The 16,354-nt window shown below is 40.9% G+C and overlaps 1 protein-coding gene across 3 annotated transcripts in view; it reads right to left on the bottom strand.

Annotated features, from left to right (window-relative positions):
* The window catches only part of SLC25A13 (solute carrier family 25 member 13), a 169,167-nt gene that overhangs the window by 123,970 nt on the left and 28,843 nt on the right, over positions 1 to 16,354 (bottom strand). For all 3 annotated transcript variants that reach the window (XM_081146688.1, XM_081146687.1, XM_081146689.1), the window contains exon 3: positions 13,602 to 13,744. In XM_081146688.1, coding sequence (XP_081002814.1) covers positions 13,602 to 13,744 — 143 coding nt within the window. The remainder of the gene's footprint in view (positions 1 to 13,601; positions 13,745 to 16,354) is intronic.

Genomic DNA, 16,354 nt, shown 5'->3' on the forward strand with positions numbered 1-16,354 from the left:
TTATAACACAGAACAACAATAGTAAAGAACAAAATTAGAAAGTGTTGGGATGTGTTATATTTTTGCAAAAGCAAATTAAGCTAGAAGACTTTTGAGGCTTTTTTGCTTTTTCTAGGTACAATTATTGCTAATTGTGGAAAAGCAACATCAGAGTTGAATGCTTTTTCCTTCAGTAAGTTGGTGACTGTTTTACTTCTTGATTTAAAAAAAAAAAAAAAGCACTGATCAGAAAATCATAAAGCGATTGAAAGAAAGTTTCAATATGAATTATGTGGTCAGCCAATCCTCAGGGATTTTCAAGGGAAGTTTTCCCCAAGTGGGAACGCAATACCTTTAGTGAATTTTCAACATTATATTGTAAATTAATAATTGGAAGGATAATGTGAACTAAACTTTCGTAGAAGAGAAGAGCCATGGTTGCATTTATTTAACTCTGCAGCAGAAGACTGTAACTCTGCAGACCGCAGCATCAGCAAACACCTCGGCCTTCACGGGGGGCTGGAGGGAAGGGCAGGGGTCTCAAAAATGATCACGAAGCTAATCTTATGGCTGGTTTTCTCAATATAGAGAACTGATTTTATTAAAACAAGAACGGCCCAAATGATGTGGTACTAGCCTATTGGGAGCTATAAAAGCGAAGACAGGAGAAGAAAAAAAGATTCGCTGAGAGTTTCAGCACCTGTTACAGAGGGAGGCTGCATAAAATATTACAGTGTTCCTGGAGAAAAATGACCGCCAGGGACATGAACATGCTGAATTTCAATATGGAACCAAAAAGACAGCCTGAGAAGCCCATCCCTCATCATCTTCATAACAATACCTCACGCTCTCCTGGCACGTTATGCATACGATTCATTCAACTGCATCCAAAAAACACAGGTGGAGTGCTGCTGTGTGCAGCCACACCGTTCTAGGGCCTGCAGGTTCAGCAGTGAAGAAAGGAGACAAAACCCCTGCCCTCCTGGAGCTTATAGTCAATGTGTGTGAGAAGGTCAGTCGGAGACAGTAAAATACAATCTTTGTCCCAAGAGAATCACTACGAGAAACACTATAGTAAAAGGGGAAAGGAGTGTTGGGGTAAATTTAAAACAGTATGTTCAGGGAAAGCCTCCCTAAGAAGGTGTCATCAGAGCAAAGACCTTAAGAAGGTGAGTTTCTTAGGGGAAGTGGAAGTGCAAAGGCCCTCAGAATGGGACTTACACCATCGGCTCCCCTGGTTCTCAGGCCTTTGGATTCAGACTGAACTGCATCACTGACTTTCCTCCATAAGCTCATGAGCCAATTCCTTATCTCTCCCCCTCTCTGTCCCTTCCCCCCTTGCTATATTGAGATCCCTGATAAATCCACATGCTCATATGCATATACAACATACACTCTCTCATAGGAATATATAATATAATAATATATAATGTAATATAATTAACATATAATGTAATATAGAAAGTTTACATACCTGCCTTTTGGGTATAAATAGGGAGAGAAATATGAACATGAATATACATACATATTAATTTACTTATATTTAGGGAGAAACACTCTATGTAAGGAGAAGTCAAAAACTAAAGTTAATAAGAGTGAACTCTAAGCGGGAGAGAGAAGACAGGGTGAAGGGGAGAGGCATGTTAAATCAGACTTTTCTGAGGATACCTTGCTTCTGTTATAGTTCTGACTTGAGAAGCATATGTTTTACATATTCAAAAAATTAAATTAAGTCTAAAAGGAAAAAAACAATCCCTAAAAATTGAAAACAAACTGAAACGAATGAACCTAACCATATAGCAAGTTGGTGGCAAAACCACATAGAAAAATGAATTATTTTAAATAACCTTAGAACACAGTCTTTTCACTATATATATTTAGTGGGATACATGCTAAGCACAAATACAGCTGAAAAGACATCTTAAACTTCATTCACTGTTAGCAGCAATACCAGCGTTATTTAAAATATACCTTACATCTTGCATATATGTATTATGTGACTGTTGCCGGCAACCAAGACTTTCAATGAAAAAAGAAAAATACAAATGGAAAAATAAAAATACTTTGTCATTTGTTTAATTTTGAAATTGAAATACCAGTATGAACTGAAGACACCCCCCCCTCGACTAGCCACTGAAAAAACTAAAAGCAATGACAGCCCAAAAGTAAGAAGCACAGATAGTCGCCAGATTGTGGTTTCCAAAAACCTTCCCTTGCTTTAGTAGATACCTGCTTCTATATCACATTCTAAACCAATATCTGTTGGTTTACATTGTCTATTTGCTACATGAGAACACAACATTTACTGTTTTGTTTAGAACAGTGCCTGGCAAATAGTTGGTGCCTGTTAAAATACCTGTTAAATTGCTGGCGACAAGAATGGTACCAAGTGTTAGACTGGTGTGGTCATACATGACCTCAGTTCAGCAACCTTGGTACTTGAGTCTGGCTAGGAAAGAATTCAGAGTCAAGACTCAAACTATAAGAGAAAGGTTATTTAGAAAGTCACAAAGGTAGAAGAAGTGAGTGGTAGAAAAAATGGGTTCAGGAAACAAGTTACAGAGGCAAATGAAGGGCCCTAGGAGCTTAGGAGAAAGAGAGAGGCAAGGAAAACAGGCCTGGGGAAGGGGGTGGGGAAAGGTGCTGGCATGCTCCATAGAGAGAGCAGCACTAGGTCTTCCTCTTCAGGGTATTTATCTGGAGGTCTCAGGGGAGGATCCCAATAGAATATTCATCAGCTTTTCAGGTGTGTCCCTTCAGGGTCATGGTCTCCAGTGATTGGTCAGTACCAGGGCAGAGGGTCATTAGTCAATGAAGCTGGCCCAGATGTCTGCCAAGGCACAGCCTGTCTGGTTCTGCTGCTTTTCTGGGTCTGGAGCCAAAGTACAACTGGGGCCTAAATGTATTTGATGTGGGTCAGAACCACATTGTCCTGGGAGCTTAATGCTTAAGGGCTATCTATTCTCCAGACCTCTTGTTCGTTCCCCCACATGACTAGCAACATGCCAGGGGAGGAAAGGTCGAGGGAGGGTCCGAACCACATGACCAGCGATATGAAAGGTCAGGGAATCTAAACTGCATGACCAGTGATAAGCTAGGGAAGGAAAGGTTACCCTGGGGGCGAGGTTCTTGTTTTCCCAGTTTTGCCAGATGCTAGGCACCTGAGGCTTTCTACCCTGGTGACCTTCTATACCTGGCCCATCGTCCTTGCTCTTGACGTCTAACTGCCTACCACAAAATTAATTAATAACTTGAAATTAACCTAGATTTTTCAAATATTGAGGTTCTCTCAATTTGTAACACAAGACCACATTACCTTACCATATATCCTTTATTACAGAGACTAAGTTATTTTACAGTGTCTATGAAAGTTAAAGTTATCTTCTTTCACCTCTTTATCAGAGTGAAGATCCCAAAACCTTTACATCAGATTGTGATGAAAGCCTTACCCTCAAAAACCATCATTAAATTTAGTCTGACACTCTCCCTCTATTTAGTAGGAACTGACTCACTGACAGTTATGCCACAATCAATGGGAAAGTAAACGGGCACTGAATCTCCTAAGGTTTCACTTCAGGAATACCTCACAGCTTAGCGCAACACTTTTAATTTAAGCAACTGCTACATCCGGTGCCAGTGACACTGACACTGACAGAGGAACAGATTTGCAGGTAGACAAAAAACAGCTTACATTTGATTTCCTTTCCTTTAAAATTTTAGATTTGAGTTTTCAACACCTATCATGCAGATAAAGCGAGAGCAAACAACCAAACAAGCAAAGTGGGAGGGAAGAGTAGTTGCTCTTTCAAACATTTTCGGAGCACCTTCACGTGCTGGGAAGAATACAGAAGAGTTGGGCCAGTAAAGATATTCCGAGAATACGTGTGCAATGGTACTTCAAGGTTGAGTCTAAGAATGGTAAAAGGGAAAAGGTGTTCTGAAAACTATTCCTTGGTTTTAAAAAACTGTGAGAAATGGGAGGACAGTTTTTCCTAAGTCTGTGGGTGTGGATAAACTGGGGTAAAACATGTGAAGGTTTTAGGTCCATATGACATTACCAAATAATTAGTCTTAGAGGCTAAGAATCCTGCAAGGGGCATCAGAACTTTCAAGCAAAAACAGATGCGAAGTTCTCATACAAAGCTCTATTTTTAATATTCCTCTTTCTACGTAGAAACTTCATGGCAGAGCAGGTTGAGCACAAATATTTAAAAAAAAAGGTCCAAATCCTAGTTCCAGAATTCACTAGCTATATAACTCTGAGCAAATTATCTAAACTCTGCACCTCCCTGTCAGAGATGGGTGAAAATACCTATCTTAAGGACTTATGAGGATGAAATAAGAAAACAGGTCGAAACTGTTAGCACCAGGTATGGAACCCTCTACATGCTCAGTAACTATGTGCTTCCTCCATCCTTTAGTCTAGCCATCTAGGGAAAACACATCAGCAGAGCTCCAATTCCACAGAATATTTTTATTTTAAAAGTTCTTCAAGTAATAAATTTGCCCCTCCTCAGGCCTCCTTGCCTCTCTGCAAAGACCCCTATCTCCCAACATGCACGATCTGGAGCCCGCCAGGACGAATCCCATTGTGTCCTTTATCCCGTGCATGTTGGCTTTAGCCACCCAAGACCCCCTGGTTACCCTTTATCACCCACACCTAATCCCCACTGGCTTTGCACTTGCCCTGTTCTCTCACCATCCCCAGAAATCCTTCCACTGTGCTCTCAAGATTTCACAGTTCACGATAAGCAAAACTCATCCTCAATCTGTCTGATAAAGGAAAATCGCTTTCAGAGGAATCTTCTAAATATCCCTCCACGTTCTTGCTAACCAATAGCTGGCTCTTCCTTGAGGACGCTTCCTCTGCAGCCCCCCCTTAAGCAGTGAGGGGTTTTCCTGTGCAGTTCAGGGATGCACAGGCTTAGGAGCAGGGTAGGTTACGCCTTCCTTCTCACTGCCTCTTCCACACCATCCCCCAACCATTATATGGCAATATCAATAACATATCTGTTTGAAAAAATAACTATTTTCTAAAACAAAACACAAAGTGAGAAAAAAGGCAGTTTTATGTCTCTGCAAATCTCTTAAATGTCTGACTTAATGGAAGGCAGCTGCATTCAATCTGTTGTAATATGCTGTGTTGGTTGAAGGACACGGAGGATTTCAGCCTTACATAGACTCATAGTTAAAAAAGAAAAAATATTTTAATAGCCATTTTAGATCATTGTGGATATTCTTCTATGATAAAACACCAAATCCTAACAAGCTGTAGTTTCTTAAAGATCAGTTGCAATGTGGAATCTGAAATAGTATCGCTGAATTTTTTCCATTCTTTTACAGTAAAACCTATGGGCCTACCCTGCACTTTCAACAGACCTTTTACCCCATGCATAAAATTATAGCACCAGGTCTTGGTCAGCTGGAAAATACGTTTTTCCAAGTTACGCAGATCTTCATTACACTACATTAAAAAAAAAATCACATCATTAATGTCACCACTAACCATATCAGAAAAGTCTTTAAGTATCAGGAAGCTGTCACATGAACATTTTCAGTCTTTCAAATAAAAACGATGTTCCATGAAATGGGAAATGAGTAGCTCAGCTAGCAACTCAAAACAACTGCTCAAGGGCACTTCCTCAGACAACCATCACAGGGCAGTGAGAATTCTAAAATGACGCGTACTTAAGGGTGAGATTTAATAAAAACCATTAATTTTTACTGCTTCTTCAAGGACATTCTGAAAAGGAATCAGCATCCTCAACGTCACTACCGCTGTCACTGGGAATGGCTGGCGAGGAATATAATCATTGCTGAGACCTGGCTTGGCTTGATCGGTGTTAGGGCACCAGGAGTTTTACCACCCGTTGCTTTTAGGACCCATCGGTTAGTTCAAATACAGCACAGTGAATAAGGCAGATCACAACTTAACATTATCAGGTAAATGTTCTGACCTCGCGGGCTCCCTGAAAAGGTCTCAGAGACTCCCGGGTGCCCCCCCCCCCCCCGCCCACACTTTGAGAACAGCTGTTTGGATGACCTCTCCGATTTCTCACAAGAGGCTACCCCCTTGCAGACAATACACTAGAATGTCTTCCTTTTCTCTCCTCCAGTGTCAGTTCTCCATGGTCCAGAGAGTCACCCCATCAGCATACATGCCGCTTAATCTATCCACTTTAAAAAGATCTTTCTTTCACCTTCCTCCCCCTCCAGCGAAGGCCCCATTTTTCACCTTCCCCTGACAGCAAAACTCTCTGTATGGGAGAAGCAGGGGCAGGAGGAGGCCGGCTATCCTACATATGAATAAGAAGTGAAATCAGCGCCTCGTCATTAATCAATCCTTTCTGGAATTAAAAAGAAAAATAAACCCAGGCACCTGACATTCCTAAAGGTTGTCTAATATACCAGCGACACAATACAAACCTTTTTAAGAATTCTCTTTAATTTACTCCTCGCAGACAGTGTCTAGCCACCACATTGCACGCACCCCCCTATGATTTCAGGCATCAAATATTAACACAAAGTGAGTAATGCAAAAAGAAAGGGGGTTAATCAGACACCTTGAGAGAAAGAAAAAAATAACACTGATTCAATGAGAGCTGCTAATGAGGCTTTTTGTTTTGGGAGATTAATTTGGGAGTCTGATGACTAAGAAGAAAATTTAAGCTTTGCAGGTGACTGCTGGTGATTATGATCAAGTTCCTTTTTAAAAAATAAAGAGATGCCTCTGCTTAATTCTATAGTTTATGAATTGTGTGTGTTTATCTAAAATCTGTGTCCACCCCATAAGTGCAGGAAACTTTCCTTGTTAGCAGAGTGAAAGGCCTCCTCATATTGCTTCTGGACCCTATTTGACAGAGGATGAGCATTTCAGCCTGTGAACTGCTGATGTTTAAATACATTCCCCTAATACTCTTTAAGCATTGCCAATTGTAAACCTCATTAACTCCCAGCATGCGGCCAAGGCCTGGATTTCATCGTGACAGCCTCCCAAAGTGAAAACAGGTATATAAAAATGATTTTATCATCAACACCATCCTATGATCCTCCGCCTTGTGAAGTGTTTAAAAGGCTGTATTTTTTTCCCTCTCAGAAGAATAAATAGCAAACATGGAAAAGGCAAAAAACGCACTTTATTTATATGGCCACCCATTTTGAAACCCTAGATTTTTTTTGGGTCTTTTCCTCTCCGATGCCCTTATTCCTCTTGTCCCAAAACTGGACTTGTCCCAGGACTGGTTCCCTGTACTCAGAATAGAAAGGAATTATTTGCGGATGCTGATCCCACTGCTGCCATGTTGATTCAACAAAATGGATGCTGATAAGGAGGAGATTGGACATGTCAGCTTGTCATTAAGAAACCAGAATTCCTTACATCCCCTTTTGCAAAGAAGAGCCAGCTTTTGCTTTCCCATGGAGTACAAAGGTAGAAATAGACCTCTCACCCCATGCATAAAACCTGAGATAGAAAACGCTTCTGTGTTAAATTTGTCCGTGATCCTAGCAAACTGACAAGATACCAGAGCCACCCAGTGCCCACTCCACACGTACAGGAGTGGGATTCAATACAGGGGTTGGACCTGTAATGGGCAGCGAGCATCCTGAGCCCCAGAGGCCAGGCACCCAACACCTCCAGCTTATTCAGGCCCCACTCAGTCTTCCCAGGTGAGGAGATCAGGTACTAGCTTCCGGAAACAGCCTTTGAGCCCAAGACCTCTCTAATAAAACATTCGTTAATAACAAAAACAAACAACGAATAGAAATAAGTTTACGCAAAGGGATACACACACAACTTTTATTCTTATCTTCTTAGAAGATAACTGTGTGAACAATGAAAACGAATCACACTTAGATGATAAACAAAGAAAGCTTCAGTCCTATTTTAAACAAAAACATAAAGAAAGCCAAATCTAAAAGACACATCAAAAACCATACAAACAAACCCAACAGCAAGTAGAGAATCCACACTCCTCAGCTACGGTAAGAGGGCCTGAGAAGGCTTTAGGGACCTGTGCCCCCGCCCCCCCTCCCCCCAAAAGATGCTGTGACAAGCTCTCCTGGCCCAAGACAACCACTAAACAAAAGGTTTCCAAACCTGGGCATTCAACGTTTCCTCTCATTTCCCTCAAGGTGCTTCACAAAATGAGTACACCCATAATTAAGTCTATTAAAACAGTGGAGTTCAGGGAACTAAATACAACAGGCAATTAGAAGGGAGGGGTGGGGACCAGTGAAATCCAAGAACATGAACAGTGAGTCTGCTGTAGCACAGGCAAGTCATGCCAATCCCTGACTCAAATTCTCCTCTGATGGCTCTCCAGTGCTCTTAGGATAAAGACCCCAAATCCTTAATGTGATGTACAAGTTCCTGCACAGTCCTGCACAGCCTAGCTCTCCCACCACCCTGCCCTACACCTTCCACGCTCCAGCCATGCCAGCCTCTGCATTTCGGAATGTGACTGTGGCCTTTGAAACTGCTGGTCCCTGTCTGCAATGCTCTGTCCTCTGTCCCCCACTCCCCATCACCCACCCAGCTCCTATGGCTCAAATGTCACTCCTCCTTGGGAAGTCATGCCTGACCACCCAGTCAGCACGAAGCCCCCTTCATTGTTTCTCGCACCATGTTTCTGCTTCATAACACTTATCACATCAATTCACATTTCTCTGTGGTTCTCGGATTAACAGCTGCCTGCTCCAGTAAATAAGTTCCAAGAGGGCACGACAGTTTTTCCACTGACTAGTTATCCTCAACATACAGCACAGAGCAGGCACAGAGATGAGGCTCTCAAACAGCGGCTAGAAGCTCACAGCATGGAAGGCTGGCCAAGTCCCAACCTCATGAAATATTAAATTAGAATCAAGAGTGCTCCAGAAAAACAGGATCCCATTACTGTAAGTCCATGCAGTGCCCAGGTGTTTAACTTCCATGTCCAGAGTTCAGCCCAATCCTACACATGAGCCTTCAGGAGGGGGTCGTGCCCTCATGGAGACAGTGTGCACCAGTGTGCAGGGGTGTCTGCCTAGAAAATGCCTACATCCAGCCAAAAGCTACCTACCATGCCACTGGAACAAAGCTGTTTTGGGGGATCAGACTGGTTGGTCTCTATCCTCAATACATTCTTTGCAACCACAGGCTTTCTAATTCTTCGGAGAAAATAGCTATATGACGGTATTCATTTCCTACGGTGGCTATAACAAATTACCACAAACAGGGTGGCTTAACAAAACAGAAATTTATTCTGTCACAGTTCTGGGGACCAGAAGTCTGAAATCAAGGTGCCAGCAGGGCCACACTCCCCTCAAAGGGAGATGTTTTAGGGAAGAATCCTTTCTTGCCTCTTCCAGCTTCTGGGGGCCCCAGGTGTCCCTGGCTTGTGGCCACGTCACTCTAATCTCTGTGGTCACACTGACTCAAGGAACAGTAGTTGATTTGGGACAATGATTTGTGACTTGTGAATTTGACAAATGCTATGCTTCCAAAGAAAGGGAAAGGAAGGGGAATCAAAGGCACTTACAGCTTTCCATTGAGAACAGATGTATGGTTATACCTACTTATGAAGTAAGGAGCTGTGGGTCAGGGTCAGGGTCAGGGTCAGGGAAAAGGGCACACAAACACCTGAATGGGCCTTAGACAGGCCTAGGCTTGAACACTGGCTCCACAGTACTAGCTCAGCAAGTTTAAATACTTTGGATAAGTTTCACAATTTGCTCAGTCCTTTTGGAAAGAATTATCACATTATATATGGTGAGCTATAAAACAGTTCTACCCTTAGACCAAGGAATCTTTCTCTTCCAATTTCTTTCTAAGGAAGTTATTAAACAAAAAGGGAAAGATATTCACTCCAACATTACCTATTTCAGAAAAGCAGAAATTGAAATAACTCTATAAGGGCATAATTTCACAAAATAGGGTACATTAATTTGATAGAAAAAGATGAAACTACTTAGCACTGTTAATGTGAATAGCACAGAGAAATGTAAAAAGTGATACAGTCTAAAAGAACACAGAACAAAATAAATTCAAATTATGAAAAATATTGGTACAGGTTAACAAATCACGGAAGATACTAAAAAGTTTAAAATATCTGTGTCAAGATGAGATTATGGGTGGCTGCTTTCCCGTTCGAAACTGAGGTGTTCACTCTTCATAATGTTTTTGCAACTGGGGAAAAAAAGTTAGCCAAGGGCAACAAATTGATGCCACCTAAGATTTTCTCTGTCACAGTGAAACACTGGGATTTAAGATAATACAACACCCAAAAGAAAATGTCACGTTAAAGAGGGTTGTGAGATTATGAGAGAAGAGGCAGTTCTGAACATTGGAAAGGCCAAGGTTTGGAGCTAGACTGGCCTGGACACCTTTTGGCAGAAAACTGCCCGGTTGCTGAGTGCCTGAGTTATCTTATCTGCAAAACCAAGAAAACGAAACCCACATTTCAGCTCTGGTATAAGCTTTTGAAAAAAACACATATGTTATGTCATAGTCTATAGGTAAAATGTATGTTATGTTGTTGCATCTAATGAATTTAAGACTATATTTTTCGAGAGTACATGTAAAAAGAAATAGAAAAAGTATGTGTTAATGGGGGTAAGGATGAAAAAGAAGGTAAAGTACATTAGAAGGTGTTACAATTCCATAAATTAATGCTCATAAATATATTAATATAATTAAAAACCAAAATGCTCACTGAGAGAAAATACAAGACAAAAAAATGCTATGACGTTAAGTTAAAGTAAGAAATGTCATTATGAACTTCTGATTTTTTAAAGTATATTTCCCAGCTCTTTTCCCTGAAAAGCCAGAGAAGCAGCAGTAACACCTTAGTAACAATAAGGCAGCCCTCAATTCTTTGTTTCTAAGCACCACTCCCAATTAAAAAGAATCAGGGCTTCTTAGAGGAAAAGAGTGAATTCCAGGTCTGAGACAGGAAAAATCCAAGGTGACCCTAAAACATCTTATTTGCCAAAAGCAAGGAGCACTCAAAGGCTAAGGGACACCCAGCCACACTGGGACTAGGAGCCAGCCAGCTTGAAGGGACACCCACTGACCACACTGGGACAATTTTAGCATATAAGGGAATAACAGTAAGAGATTATAATACAATGAATTTAAAATATAGAAATCCATGAATTTGTACTGATATAAAAGGTAAAGAAAGAAAAGGTAATGGAGGTAAGAAAGCTTTTCTTTACCAAAAAATGGCAAACAATACAGACGGGACTTAAAAAAATCACAATTTTTCAAACCCCAGAGTAATTGATTTACTAAAGGATCATCGTGGATGCTAAAACTACTGGGTGAAAGGTTTCTATGAAACAGGATAGCCACACATTCTCAAAGTATTCCATCTATTAATTACAAAACAAAAACAGTCCCCATTCAATGGAAATATCTAGTGCATACCACCATAAGCAATTGATCAAACTTAGCATCATCAATGCTGGGACAGCATGCCTCCTGGGAAGATACAACAGGTAGTACAGAATCTCTCCTAACCCGCACCCCAAAGTTTAACATGAATCCAGGCAGGTGTGGAGAAAGAATCAGACAAGGTCTAAGATGTGAGACCTTAGACAAGATCACTGGGCTGGGATTTTAAAAGTCAGGGTCATGAAAAAAACAGCAAGAGGAAAGGGTCTGTTCTAGATTAAGAGAGATATAACGACTAAATGTAATACGAAAACCTCGACTGGATCCTGGATTTAAAAAAAAAAAGGAAGCGTTTGAGATGGGAGGTGGAGAGAGACTGAGCTGGTATATCTGAATATGGACTAGATGTCAGATGTTATTTGACATGACTGCTAACTCTCTTAAGTATGACAAATGGTGTAGTGGTTGTGTAGAAGAATGCTCTTACTCTGAGAAATGAAATGATGACGTCTCTTGATGGCTGCAATTTACAGTTAAATAGTCCAGCCAAAAAAGAAATTATGTGTGTACATGTTTGTGTGTAGAAACTGTGAATGTAAAAGGAGAGAAGAGAGATGGAAAAATGTTTACAATCAGTCACTCTAGATGAAAGGCATATATTGGGTATTCACTGCATTCTTCTTCCAATTTTTCCGTAGAGAAGGCCCGGGAGGTGGGGGTGGGGGCAGATGAGGGGTGGAGGGGATCAACAGATCAGGAAAGGGGGTATATCTGTAATACTGTCAACAATAAAGATACATTTAAAAATTTTTTTAAACTGTCAAGTATGAAAATAAAATTGACCTTAATCACTGAGTCAGGTAACTTACGTTGCATATGTTGGTCGCCCTTCCTCTGAATCATGAGCACAGAAGGTGTGGACGCAACCAAATTTTTTCAAAAGAATGTTTGCTAGAATAAATCTATGCCCTGTCTAGCTTTTGTGTCACTGGACTAGTATGAAATATATCTCAGCCTCTCCCTGCACCACCCAGAGAGGCCCTATGGGAGAACAAAGGCCTCCCACACATGACAATTTCCAACCAAGTAAAGACTCCACCTGGGGGTGGAGACAGAAAACAGAAGTAACCCAAATAACTGCTACTGGAAGAGAGAGAGAAGGCATAACCCAGCAACCTTCCAGGATATGACAGGAAATGTAACTGCCAATATCCTCCCCACTCCCTTCCACTCTGCAAGACCTTCATTTTAGAGGAGGTGATTTCCACAAGAGACGGGACAACAGAGAGATAACTAAGAAAAGGGAAGTGCTGGTAAGAACTGACAGCACTCACAGTACATCTAGAGATTTCACTCAGACTGTATCTCAAACCAATGCACCTGGAAAAATCAGACACATGACAAATGAAAGCGCAGAGCTAGAGAAAGCCACCCCAGAAGGGCAGGTAACTGCAGTCTGTCAAAGGCGGTGGGCGCTGGCAAGCATGAGGGCAGAAGGCTGGGTCTACCTCAGTTTATATAGAGAAGGCTGGTTCCTGTAGATTATACTTGGCTATTAGGCGACACTGGTGTCGTATTAGCAAGAGTTCGGAGCCCAAAATTCTGCACTTTGTGATAAAGGCCGACTGCAATCTTATACAGCTTAGGAAAGACTCATTTTAAAAATGTAAACAGAGAAGACTGGCAGGAAAAACAATCCAAAGGCATTTTGCCAAGTGTCCAATTCAGTTTTAGAGGTTCAGTCTTTCTATTCCAGCTTGTTAGAACGCTTTTCATGGGGATTTGGAATCATATTATTCTGTCTGTTACTAGTAGCATTTAATCACATGTTTGATTTAAAAGTTACTGGAGCAGAGAGAAATATTATAGAAAAGTTATGTTCTTAGAGCTATGTTTTACATTTACTCACAATTTTTATAGCTGCTTTGAAAAATATCAACATACATACAAACACTCTGGTATATCTTCATACCACTCATCAACTACAACAGTTCTGTGAAACTATAAACAGTTCTTTAAACTATATCAAAAAATACACACATAACATTGTGTGTATATTTGGGGAACTGTGATAGGAATGCGAAGGAAATATTAAAGTTATTATTTCTAACATAATGTATTAATTGTAGCAGGTAGAGAAAATGCTCTTAAGAGATGGGAAGTGTACACAGTGACTTCCTAATCATTAAAGCAACGGAGAGCTGTTTCAAACAAAAATATTACATGAGATCATTAAAAATAAACATACCCATCTTTGGTTTGATCCACCACACCGCTTACAAGCTCCACAGTCTTTGGATTAGGCTGGCTTTCTCCAAAAATGTTCAAATATCGAGTGACAAAGTCATTGGGAGACATGTAAAATTCACCATTTTTTTCGATGCTTGCATACTGTTTAAAAAAAGAGAGAAGAGAGATTTTATGCTCAAAAGTATACAATCATGAGATTAGTATGTGAAAAAGCTGAAAATTCTCAAAGGATAAAATATCAGATATGATAATATTCTCTTCAGAAAGACAGTTATTTTCCATCACTTCAGAGAAAAAAACATAAGTTTGCCAAGTTTTAGGTTTATACCAGTGGTTCTCAACTGGGGGCAGCTTAGCCTGATCGTCCAGCTTACGAACATCAATGTCTCCTAATAGCCGAGTACAATCATCGAGAATGAGCCTTCTCTGTATGTTACCTGCATTTCTGGGGTGGCATTCTGCAGCTCTGAGCTTCTTCCATTTGTCTTTATTTTCCCCCACAGGGGACGTCTGGCAGTGTCTGGAGACAATTTTGACTGTCATAACTTGGGGAGAGGGATGCTACTGGCATCCAGCTTATAGAGGACAGGGGTTCTGCTAAACGTCGTACAATGCACAGGATGACCCCCTTCAACAGTGGGATCCAGCCCACAATGTAAAAAGTACTGAGGTTGAGAAAATCTGGTTTACAGAAATTTGGAAAGACAACCTACGTCTTCTTTTTTAGCAAGGACACAGGGCTTTTGTAAAAACTAGGATTAATTAGAAGTCATGGATGGATACAACCTAATTATTTTGCCCATTTCTGCTTCAACGGCATCACTGATGCAAGAAAGGGTGACAAACAGGCTGAGCTGGAAAAGAGACCATGAACGGCATGGCTTCCCGTGGGATTTTATGGAAGCGGGTATGAAATGCTGCTCTAGTAGTGTCCTCTTCATTCTAGAGCAGAAATGGTCAGTAAGAATTAGGTGGCATGCGATGCTTTTACACAGCGCTCCCCGGGTCTGGCCTTTAGTGTGATACCTTCCAGCTCATGTAAGTGGGGCCTGCTCATTCCTGCTCCACGGAGCCCCAGGGGCTGTGGGAAATACTGAGGAAAAACCTGGGGATCATATGTTATCCTTATGGAGCAGGAAAGGGCCTCTTGATCCTGGGGACAGAACAGTGATTTGGGGGGACATGGGGGAGAGGGGGAAGACAATGAGCTACACAAAGAACAGGGAATGCTGGATGACAAGGAACCATACTGGTGGCCACAGAGATGGGGGGCAGAGTGAAGTGAGATACAACGATGACAGCACCTCTGCTCCCTCTGTAACCCCAGAGTTAAGCCCGATTAAAATTGTTTTAAAAAGTCACTTGTTATTTCCACATTTTAACTGCAATGCAGGATAAGCTCCTGCTCAGATACTCAGTATCAGGCTTGGGAGTTCCTTGGGCCTGGGCTGCACCCAGCTCTGTTTCTGCCTCGTGTCAGCACCTGTGTGACCTCAGGTAAGTAACTAGTTTCCGGGGCCTCTGGCTCCCCACCTACAAAATGGGAATAAGAGCACTGCCTGCTTCATAAGGCTGATGCTAGAAGTAAAATAATAATAGTGTAATAGACTTGGCGCAATGCCCTACACACAATAAGCAATTTATAAATGTCCTATATTACTGGGTTTTGTTTAACATTTTTTTATCATAGTACAAAAAAACCCAAAAAAACTCCTCAAAGATGGCTCAATAATCCTACTATCCTTCAGTTAGCATTAAATTCAGCTTTTTTTGGAAATGTAGAATTCTATTTTAATTTTCCCAACTAAGCCTAAAACAAGACAAATATAAAGGAAATGTCACTGCTAATTACAGCAACACTATAATTAGAATTACACCTATGTTTGTGCATAGTGGTGAATAAATTAATTTATTTAAAAATACAATTTAACGCTTTTCCCACCAACAGACATTGAGATTATTTCCAGTTTTTTAGAATTTTTAAATAAAGCTAAAGTAACCAGCCTTGTATATAATATTTGTTCAAATTCCTGGCAATTTTTGAAGGCTATACTCCAGGAAGAGAAATTATTGAGTCAAAGGAGGGGAACTTTAAGGCCCTTGATAGTTATCATCACACTGCTCTCCAGAAAATATTGTACCAATTTACTCTCCCCCCAACAGTGTGAAACATGCCCTTTCCCTGCTTTGTCTATCATATCGCTGAAAATATTTTTCCAGTGTGATATTTTCATAAAATTGAGTCTGTAGGGTTTTTTCTCCTTTGCAATTTCTTTCATTACTTCTAAGTTTAGAAACTAATCCTTCCTCATCTCAAGACTAAAGATTCAGCCCTGCCTATGTGGCTTAGTGGTTGAGCACTGAATCTATGATCCAGGAGATTGCGGTTCAATTCTGGGTCAGGCCACATGCCCAGGGTGTGGGCTCAGTCCCCAGCAGGGGGCATGCAAGAGGCAGCTGATCAATGACCCTCTCTATCATTGATGTTTCACTCTCTCCCTCTCCTGTCCTCTCTCTAAAATCAATAAAATATATTGTGGGGAAAAAAAAGACTAAAGATTCACCCACATTTTCTTAGCTTTTTTAAAAGCAGGTTTATCTTTTCCCTTTAAGTTTCAATACATTGGTACTTTCTGTTTGTAAGTGGCTGAAGGTAAGGATCCTCCGTTAGTTTTTTCCACCTCATCTCTTGACTGTTCCAGGACATCTTTAAAATATTACTTAATTCTTCTTTGGGAATAGATTTTACAA

This window comes from Miniopterus schreibersii (genome assembly GCF_964146895.1).
Source record: "Miniopterus schreibersii genome assembly, chromosome: 9".
Lineage (NCBI taxonomy): Eukaryota > Metazoa > Chordata > Mammalia > Chiroptera > Miniopteridae > Miniopterus > Miniopterus schreibersii.